The 11,073-nt window shown below is 46.6% G+C and overlaps 1 protein-coding gene across 2 annotated transcripts in view; it reads left to right on the top strand.

Annotated features, from left to right (window-relative positions):
* Nucleotides 1-2,823: 2,823 nt before the first annotated feature.
* The window catches only part of ephb6 (eph receptor B6), a gene marked incomplete at its 5' end in the record, with an annotated part of 76,526 nt that continues 68,276 nt past the window's right edge, over nt 2,824-11,073 (top strand). For both annotated transcript variants that reach the window (XM_080768118.1, XM_080768117.1), the window contains one exon: nt 2,824-2,881. In XM_080768118.1, coding sequence (XP_080624244.1) covers nt 2,824-2,881 — 58 coding nt within the window. The remainder of the gene's footprint in view (nt 2,882-11,073) is intronic.

Here is an 11,073-nt window from a genome sequence, read left to right as displayed (position 1 = left end):
CTCCCATTGGCTTAGAGGCCAGCCAGTCATGAAAATCTCAATACCACATCGCTACTAGACCACGTGACGTGACTAGACTACAAAGTCCGATCTGCAAGCTGATGAAAAATCCTCAAGTGTGTACTTAAGTACAGTATTTGAGTACATGTGCTTAGTTACTTTACTTACACCACTGGAACACACAGGGGGAAAGCATGCTAGGAAGCCCCAGTAACAGCTGGAGAGTGTCTGCCGAGGCAGAACTAAAGGAAACATGAAAATCTTGAAAGAAAATCGGCCAACTCCGAACAAGCTGGAGGAAGCTCATGAACGAGATGACATTATATGCTCCCAAAAGACCAAAAGAGTCAAGTTTACAACTTGACAATGTTGCAATGCTATGCATTGTAGACAGTGCTTGAGAAATTGTGGCCATACTATGCGTTGTAATATCTAGACAGTGGTTTCAGAAATGCTTGAGAAATTGTGGCCAAATATGTGTCTATTCCTGTTGAATATGTTATGGCCTGGCTCAAGGCCACAACAAAAAAGGGGAGACCAAACTGGGGGTCAAGCAAAAATGAAGTGTTTTAATAAAAAAATGAACTGGTTTCCAACTCAAACTGGTGGGGAAACATACTGCCCAAAGCTTTAACCAAAACAGATGATCAAGGGTGCTCTTCTGTGACCGCTTCTGCAGCCTGTGAATGAGATGGAGAGATGGAACAATTGAGAGCAGGCCTCTTAAATAATGCTTGGAGAGACAATGTCCAGGTGTCTCCCCTTCCACTGATCACCTCTGGCTGTGTGTGTGTGTGTGTGTGTGTGTGTGTGTGTGTGTGTGTGTGTGTGTGTGTGTGTGTGTGTGTGTGCGTGCGTGCGTGCGTGTGCGTGTGTGTGTGTGTGTGTGTGTGTGTGTGTGTGTGTGTGTGTGTGTGAGAGACGCAATTTGGCGTGTTGTAGTGCCACCATGAGGCTGATTTGAAAACTGTCAAGTGGCATTTCTTCCTCAGCCTAGTGGGAATAGGCATGGCTTGGGATATCCGTGGATATGCACGATATGTATATCCTGTTCCTCTCCTGTTCCTCTCCGACGCTGATGTGCATCACTTCAATGTCCACAACTTCAGTTATGATATTTAGCGTGGCCGTGGTGACTTCAAGTTCTCCTTGCACCAGCCATACAAATACACTTTCCAGTGCAACTAGTCGTTCATTCAGTCTCTCCATTTTTCCTGTGACCATTTTCCAATATTGGTCTCCGCCAATTAGGACTCCTAATTCCACTGCATCCATCCCTATATGATGGGTACATCTGCTATGGGCATTCCTTTTGCTTCCAAGGCGCTCCTTATCTTTCCGTTTGTCGCTTTATTCATAGAAGAGCTCAACTTGGGTGTTTCCAATAAATGGACATCAATGCTTTGATTGTTCTTAATATTTCTCAAACGAGCCTTCACAGAGTGTTTCCAGTGAGCCAAAATGCACAATATAGGCCTAATTCATTTCCTGTGAATCCTGCAGTTGCACTTGATCTAAGCCTGCACTCTGGATGAGAGCAAAGTATCCCCCAAACAAACAAACAAACAAACAAACAAACAAATGTAGGCCTACTATAATTTCAGTGAAATTCCATTTTAGAGTGTAGGAATGCCAGTGATAAATGTCATTGTAGCATGTAGCATGTCTCCTCAGAGGACAGAAAGGGTCTCGGGCTGGTTTGGAACGGAACTGTGTAACTGTGTCAAGCCAAGAGGCTTCATCTCCATTTCTCCATGGAAGAGTACCCTGAACTCTCAGAACCATAATTAATTGGAGCATGAAAACCAATTAGGATGACTAAACCGCAGTACCACAGGTTGACCAGCGAGAGGCGCAAGGGCACCAGCAGAGTTGCTCTCTCTCAGAGTGTGTGTGTGTGTGTGTGTGTGTGTGTGTGTGTGTTGTCTCGATCTGACTGACCTCTGAGAGGAGTCTAAGAGTCCACGAAGAAGAAAGCGAGGGGTGTTGAGAGGGGAGAGGAATAACGCCAAGTGGATGGAGTTATCCAAAAATGTTTATTTTCTGATTGAGAGAGAGAGAGAGAGAGAGAGAGAGAGAGAGAGAGAGAGAGGGAGAGGGAGAGGGAGGGAGGGAGGGAGGGAGGGAGAGGAGAGGAGAAAACTCTGGCATGCTTTCATGCCACAGCTTGGAAAATGCCACTTGCCACAATATCCAGACCAGAGTCAGACCATGCCATCAGGCCACAGAGTGGTCTGTCTGTCTGTCTGTCTGTATGTATGTGGTTTTGCAAGCAGAGAGAGAGAGAGAGAGAGAGAGAGAGAGAGAGAGAGAGAGAGAGAGAGAGAGAGAGGAGGACAGAAAGTAGCTCAACTCGTTTAATTAATGTTTCCATCCATCAACTAAACTGTCTATTTTCACTCCTTACTTATCTCTCTCTCTCTCTCTCTCTCTCTCTCTCTCTCTCTCTCTCTCTCTCTGTTATCTCCGTTCTTCTCTAATTGTTCAGTGTTTACCTCACTCTCTTGGCACTGCGCTTATTGTTATGGTAAGAGGCTGTACTGGGCTGGCTGCCTTGGGTTCTAGACTGTAAATATTGTTCCTCTCCCTCCCTCCCTCCCTGTCTGTCTGTCTGTCTGTCTGTCTGACTGTCTGTCTGAGTCTGTCTGTCTGTCTGTCTGTCTCGACTCTTTCTCACTCTCGGAGATAAAGAGAGCAAATAGTCTCGACTCCGCCCCCCGGTCCCCCCCCCCCCCTCTCTCTAACACACACTCGCAGTCTCTCTCTCTCTCCCTGGTTCTCCCTCCCTCCCTCTCTCTCTGTTAGTGTCATTCAGTAGTGGAGATGTGGAGTATCTTTTTGTCTCTCTGTCTGTTTGTCCAGCCTATTTCAGCTGAGGAAGGTAAGCTTGCAAAATTGAAATGACAAACAAACTACTTTTATATCAAATATAGTAGGCTATGTATGCACGTGTAAAGAAGAGTGTGACTGTGAGTGACGTACGCGAGCTTTGGTTTAGTTTGTTTATCTGTCGGTGGTGCCGCGGGTGATGGGGAGTTTGCGCGACTATCGTTGCGCTCTCTTCAGTGTGTGTGTGTGTGTGTGTGTGTGTGTGTGTGTGTGTGTGTGTGTGTGTGTTTGGTTAGCGGAGCAGCGAGGGCTCCGTGGGACCATGCGCGCGGTACACGTCCATCAGAGCGTGCAGGTGCTCTGTTGAACAATCCTGAGCTTCTTGACCAAGCGTGAAATATATGGGCACATGTGGCATACACAAGTAAAACTCTGATGAATGGAAAGAAGCCATAGGCTTTCTTGGGGTTTAAATCCTCTAGCAGACTTTGTATTGAACTGTAGGCCTACTACTTTCCTGTGCTTTTTGTATTCAATCAATCAATCAATCAGAGTTCTGCAAACACTTTTTGGTTTCGTTTCACAGCATGGCTGAGACGACACCCCTGGCTATACCCCCCTCTTTCTATGCCTACTACCTTTCACCCCAAACTTTTTGAGGATGATTGTCTCCCCACCTTGCATTCTTTCTCTCTCTCTCTCTCTCTCTCTCTCTGTATGTACTGTACGTACGGTATGTGCAATGTGTGTGTGTGTGTGTGTGTGTGTGTGTGTGTGTGTGTGTGTGCGCGCGCGCATGCGTGTGAGATGTGTGTGGTCTGTGTCAGTGATGTGACAGCGACAGTGTGTTATAGTGGCTTTGTTGAGATGAAAGTGCCAGGTGCGCGCGGGGGCTCTGCCAAAGCTCCGCACAGCCCCAAAACATGTGAGAATGGGACAGAAGCAAAAATGAATAATATGTTGCGTAACCCCCCCCGCCCCCCCCTCCTCCCTCATAGGCTACTGCCCCCTGTGCACCCGGCGACCCCCCACCCCACACGCTTTACCCCTACTGATCTCATGGATGTGACAGCCAGACCCACCACCCACCCCTCCTCATAAAAGACACATGCACATACAGTATAATAGACTCTATACCTCCTCTCTTGTCCTCTCCTCATTTCTCACCACTCTTTGGAGTATGTGTCAATGTGATAGAGTTTGCGGTATCATACATGCGTTTAATACTCAGAGAATAAATGTATGCACACTGCACACTCCCTACATAGAGGTAAAAGAGAACAGGAGTGTAACTCAAATAGAAGCAAAGAGAGAAAGTTGGATGGATGGATGGATGGATGCGGTGGTGCACACTGCACAGCTTGACGGTCAGATTGTGGGATCATCTGTGAAACCCAGAGTAATGCGATGACTCACGGCGTCATTATAATGCTCGTGCATGTGTGTACACACATGCACGCACGTACATCTGTGCGTGCTGTCAGTGGAGTTTTTCTAAAGGCCGCGGCCAGCAGTATAAGAGCAGTGACGTGCACCTGTTCGGGTCTCCCCGAGGTGTAGCGGCTTTAGGTGATGGTTGTACCGTGATGGTTGTACCGTGTCGCTTGTGCGTCGGTTCCAGTCTAAGAACAGGAGGAGAGCAGAACTTCTCGGCCAGGTGCCACAGAGCAGAGCCGTGTCCATAACAGATGGTCTGGACAAAGATCAGACAGACGGAAAACACTGAAGGAGAGAGGCAGAGAGAAAGAAAGATTGAGAACAGGAGCGACAGAGTGAGGGGATGAGAGAGAGACAAGATGGGAATGGGCCCGGGCAGGGGCATGGGAGACATGGGGAGCAAGAGGAAAGAGAAAATGACGCCCGATATAGCCAAGTGGTTAAGGCACGTTCTGCATAGGCTTGGATGCTTGACAGCACGTCTCCCTTGATCTGTACTATCAATAAAGGCCAAAAAAAGCCTGAAAAAAGTACCAAAAAAACCAAAACGTGAGAAATAGAGTGGAGAGACTTGAGAGATAGACCGACAGAGGCAGAGAGGGAATGGAGCGGTCACTGGTCTACTTACTGTACTTCTACTTACACTGTATGATTGAGTGACAGCTCGTCATAATACTGTATTAACCCAATAGCGTCGACGTCCACATAAAGCCACAGAAACCATAGCATCCCCTTCCACGCCGACTGGACAGGGGATTTGCCGGCCGCCGCTATAGCTTTGATTTCAGAGGATGATGAGGATGTGCGAGGCTTGGCTAGCCGCGGCCGCGTGGTTTAACTGCTGAAAGTGATACGTCTGTTGTTGTCGAGCTCAAATAATGACTACTGTCATTGTGCTCCCATTGCAACAGCATCAAGAAGTGGCTGCTCTCCTCGTGTGTGATCTGAATTCACACGATGAAATTCACGAGAGCCAACTATACAGTAGCAGCAGTACAGCGGCGGACATCTTCTGACTTTGTGCTTTTGACTTGGGATCTGTCCTGCATTAGTGCCGCATTCGCTAACACACATATAACTGTCATCCAATATCCCCTGTATCTTCTCATGGCTAAGAAGATGAGACAGCTGGTTTTCTTTTTCAAACGGTGGAGAGCAAGCGGCAATCGTTCAGCCAGTAAATATGAAGTGAGACGATGCAGATGCATATCCTTGCGCCTTTGTCCTTTTCCAATATGCATCTCATGAGATTGACAGCAGGCTATGCTTGCATAGCAGATGACCTTTAGAGCGTGTCAGGGACGGTGAATTTGATTTATCACTTTCTCATTTCTGCCTCTGCGAGCGTGTCTGTACACAGTGCACTACACAGCCACACTCGCCGTGTTGCCACAGTATCCATTCATGTACCGCAGCTGAATTCACTAATTGACACCACTTCAAGCAGATGCATTAATTAACACTGCTTTAACCAGATGCTAGACGAAAGAACAAAAGTACAAAATATATGCATAACATAACTTTTATTTGCCCTGGGTGGTGGGGAATGATAAAAGGATAGAGTGGGTGACTGGTCAGCTTCCGTATCTCACCTGGCCTAGAGGATATCAGACAGGTGTAATTGTGCACTGAACTGGCATTGATTAACCTCTTAAACCCTATATATCTTGTTGGTTATTTTTTTCTTTCTTTTCCTCTAGAGTAGGCGTAGCCAATTATCTTTTATTATTCGTTCATTGTGCCAATAAATTCCTCCCCACACATTTCTGTGTTGTCACTGTCGTACTGTGGCTAACCTGCCACACTATGAGTGCCCCTTCTCCTCCTGATCAACACTCCCTGCTGACAGCCATCGCCCCAGCCTGTAGGAATACGTGCAGCGACAGAGATCACCCTCCCCGCCCAGCTTCCCTCACCTCAACACGGCCTACTGTATGTTCATATATCAGTCGAACAGAAAAGATAACAGCTCTACAAAGTTATGATGCATGCACTGTAAGCTAGATCGGTCTGCTTTTTTGTTGTTGTTGCTATGATTGGAGGTGAGTCTTGCGATTTTGACTTTGTCCACTTGGTGTGCCTGCCTTGGGCACCGAACATTTGAAAACCAGTGCTTTAGCACACATGTCACTCTACAGTAGTCCATCGCACCTGATGGCCCCTGGCATATTTATTTTTCTCATCATGGCTCAACAGAGCTGCAGTGATGCTCTTCAGGCTTATGTCCTCAACTTAACCTGCTGAGAAATTTGTCATAACATGAAAAAGGTGATTGATTTTCTGTTGACATTGCAACAAAGTGCACAGCGAAGCCTACTAATTATATGGCTGTCTTCACGTCACCAACGGCAACGAACAATGACAATTTTGACAAATGAGTATTTTCTGTCTTCATGGAAATCCGAGGAATTCAGCAGCTTGTGATGACAATGTGTCCTCTGTAACAGAAAAGGCCTTCGGCGTTGCAGCCGCCGCCACTCACTGCATAGCTTATATTAGTTCTCCTGTGTTGTCACTCTCACTATACTGTAGGTGACGTGGGCTGTCGCTCACCTGCTCCAAGTACCAGTGTTGTCTGACATGAAGTTCCATTTTATTAGACAGATAACTGGCCTTATTACGGGTGTGGTAAGCTGTCTTTTAAGCATATCCAATGAAACGGAGAAAAGTGGGATGAAAATGTGCCTGGGCCGAAGACACTAAAGCAGATAAAAGCCACGTGCTCCAGTCTGTGTCTACCCCTGTGCACGGTGTGTGCACGAGCAAAGAAAACGCACGCACAGCGTGCCACGGCAGCAGAAAGCATATGCGCATTGCACCCACCGCAACCGTTGACACTAAGACCCGGGCCCTGTTTGTTTGGGCTTTTTAAAATGTTACTTGAATAGTTATAAAGTAAAAAGTGTTCCGTGTCCCTCACTATGGATTCATGCTTTCTGCCTGTGCCAGCGGGAGGACTGGGCCAGCACAGGCGCCCTTTCCACAAATGATTCACAGGTCTGGCATTTTGTGACACGAGGGTTTGGAGCCTCGGTGGGTTTGAGCCTTCCCTGAGGTGACAGGCAGCCAAGACTTTCTGTCCCGACTCAGTCAGGGCAGCGGCAGATATTGTCCCAGATAATGTGTGCCTGTGTGTGTGTGGAGGGAGGGAGGCCGTGAACTGCAGCTCATCACAACCAAACTGCAAGATGGGCATACAGTAAAATCCTCAGTGTTCATTGAACTCTTAACCCTATAAGCCCCCCTCCTTTTTTCCCTGAACACCAAAATATCTATGCCGAAAATAGCTTAGTTGAGATGTGTCGAGATCTTTTAGATCAGCAATTTTCACCAAACGTTTGCCTCAGAATAGTGACAGTGGACCCAAATGGACAGCGTGAATGGATATGTGAAATTGTATAGACGTGATATCAAGAACTCTCTGAGAACCGAGTATGAAAAAAAGAACATATTTTATTCACTCCCCGTGAAGTACTATGCGTCAGAAACAATTGGCGCCAGTTATGCTGACATGAGGACTATGCATTAAAGACCTTCCTAAGCCTAAAATGAAGTCGGGGGCCAACATTGAGCGATGAACAATCGCTCCTTCCCCTCCTTAGATGTGCTCTTTTATGGGCAGTTCTGTGTCAGAATCCGTCTGAGATGCTACGTTTGAAGCCAGATGATCTGTCCTCCCAGCACAGACGTCTTGAAGCGTCTGAGAGATGAGGTGAGAAGATGGAACATAGCTGGAGGACCGCAGCCTCTGAACGGACTGAACCTCAGAGAGCGCTGCCAAGCGTACAGTATGCCTGATTTATACTGTACTACAGTGGTGGAAAGTAACTAAGTACATTTACTAGGGATGTCCCGATCAGGTTTCTTTGCTCCCGCTCCGATTCCGATCATTTGATTTTGAGTATCTGCCGATGCCGATTTTTCCCGATTTCCCGATATTAATATTTTTTATAAAACACTATCATGATATGGATAATGTTGATACAAGGGTATGTGTCCTGATCACGTTCTTTTGCACGTTTTCATTTACTTAAGTAATAAGTACTGTACTCAAGAGGTATTTGTAATTTACATGAGTAATTCCAACTTCCAATACTTTAACTTCTACTCCACTACATCTCAGATGCAAATATTGTACTTTACTCCACTACGTTTATTTTAAACTTTAGTTACCGGTACTATAGTTACTTTGTAGATTTTCATTTTCATAAAACATACATTAACCACTTTAGCCCTATATATGCGTGCCGTGTCGCACACTGAATATAGATGATCTACAAGCCCACGGCGCATGCATCGACGCTAAAGCAACACGCAAGCTTTCTGAATGCACGAGATACCGGTGCTTTAAGTACGTTTAACCCACTCTGACCTGAGATCAGATTCTAAAAATTGATTTTTCAAAAATAGCAGACCTACAAGCTCATTATATCTATGAGCTTGTAGATCTGCTATTTTTCAATAGCTAAAGCATAACAATGCTAACACCAAAAGGGGCTCCCGCCCAAAATGGGTTAAATCATACAGTATACTACTTAGTGTCGGCCTCCTACACAACCTTTTCTTGTCGCTGCCTGTTCGGTGAAGAATCGTGTCATGCTCTGTCATTCACCACGGCTACCAGGGCAAGCGCTTCCATTCCACTGAACCGCAGGGAAAGTTTTGATAACTCCCTTTGACGTGCGCGAGCTTATTTCGGGAATTGCGTTAATCCCCGTTCCTCTGTCCTCGCCCTCCTTCTCCTCTCATCTCCTTCCTCCATCCATCATGCGTCTCTCTCCCTCTGTGTGCATCTCTCTCTCTCTCTCTCTCTCTCTCTCTCTCTCTCTCTCTCCGTCTGTGGTTGTTCTGTAGCGATGGTTTTTGGGGTCGGCCACGTCCTTGGCTGACTGTATCATCATCAACATCAACATCTGGAGCCTGTTATGGGCTGGCTGGCTGGCTGGCGGGGTGGAGGAGGAGGACAGAAGGAAGTCGGATGCGCTGACAACAACAGACAAACACACGGCGACCGCCGCTCACTGCCTCAAACGGAAAGGACAGCCTTTCCTGTATGGTTTGATTGAATGTGTGTGTAAATGGAAAATCCAGGTCTCTATGCCACTTCCCCCCCCCCCCCTGGTCAACCCGGGGCGCCTGATGGAGGGGATTTGGAATAACGTGTTCCTTCCACACACTACGCACTAGGCCAGTAGTCCACTCAGAGAGTGGGCGGGGTCTATGGTCTGGATCCAGGCTAAGACACATGCACACACACACACACACACACACACACACACACACACACACACACACACACACACACACACACACACACAGGAAACCATGCAAGCTACTGTACCATGGGAGCAGTTCAGTGTGTCTTGCTCAAGGACACTTCGACGCGCAGGCAGGAGAATCAGGGGGTTGAACCTGAAAACTTGCTATTCTGTTCCTTACTATTGCTCTACATTACAACACCCCCCCTCCCCGATGTGCGTGTGTGTGTGCGTGTGCCCCTGCATGCATTTGTGTAGGCTATTATGTGATATATTTGCGTGCGCGCAGACACACACACACACACACACACACACACACACACACACGCACACACAGAAATTCACATACCAGCGGCTTAGGCAACACAAAGGCTAGGCCACACAGAACATAGACATGAATAAGTAGTAAAGTACCCAATATTGCACAAGACTAATGGGAAGGAGAGTTCAGAGCGACATTGCTGCAGGTTTCTCATTGATCACATACTGTAACCTATTAATCAACACAGACGTGTCTAAATGCGTCTGCTATTGTTAGCGTGTGTCTGTACTGCTATCTGTACATTATACACATACAGTAAACTAGTGGTTTTCAACCTTGTTCATATCAGGGTCCATTATCTATTCAGCATTTGAGCCACAGATCACCATTTGATGAGATTCAGCCTCTCAGACCCAAAACGTAGAATATTTTGTTTGGTTTGGATACAATTCCATGCAGAATTGACGTTGTTACTATTAGGAGAGATAACAGGCAAAAAATGATCAAAATAACAATTCTTCTACATTCTCTAATTGTGTAGACTTCTTGGAAATCAAGTAATGCAGACAATATTATTACTCTCGGGAGTTAAAGATGGTCCATTTGGTTATACCAACTTTCCATCATTTAACCGGGGACCGACTGGACCACTGGTGGTCCTTGGACCACTGTTTGAGAACCAATGACATAAATAATGTGCGTTAAAGCTGTGTCTGTAATGCACTGTGTGTGCGCAAATGTAACTGTGTATGTGTGTGTGTGTGTGTGTGTGTGTGAGCACATGCCTGCAGTATGTGTACCTGTAATTTGGACCCTTGCCAAGGCATTTGTGGTGGCTCAGTGCCAACGCACAATTCCGTGCCTTTTTCGCAGGTGTGTTATGTTTGGCGGGGCATTCTACACGAGGTGTCAACTGTCAAGCCATATACAGATTATACACTCAAACACCACACACCTCCAGCTCCACATTAATATTAACGCTAAAATGCTTTGTCGAGCACTGGTGGGACACCATTGCCGGGAAAGTGTGGCTAAAGTGTATAGTCTACATGTGCTTTCAAGGAGCCGCAACATGGAAGACGAAGCGCTAAACACTTAGCACTGGAGAGCGTCACATCACACTACGCGTTATTAGTGAGAGAGGCAGTGAGAGAGGGAGAGATGAGATTGAGTGTGTGTGTGTGTGTGTGTGTGTGTGTTAGGGGTGCAACGGTTCAGTTAGACCACGGTTCGGTTCGAACCTCGGTATGGGGGCCACGGTTTCGGTTCGGTTTCGGTACAGTAAAA

The sequence above is a fragment of the Protomyctophum bolini genome (genome assembly GCF_963924005.1).
Source record: "Protomyctophum bolini genome assembly, chromosome: 7".
NCBI classification, from domain to species: Eukaryota; Metazoa; Chordata; class Actinopteri; order Myctophiformes; family Myctophidae; genus Protomyctophum; species Protomyctophum bolini.
Note: the sequence above shows the minus strand (reverse complement) of the source record. Positions and strands in the feature narration are given on the sequence as shown.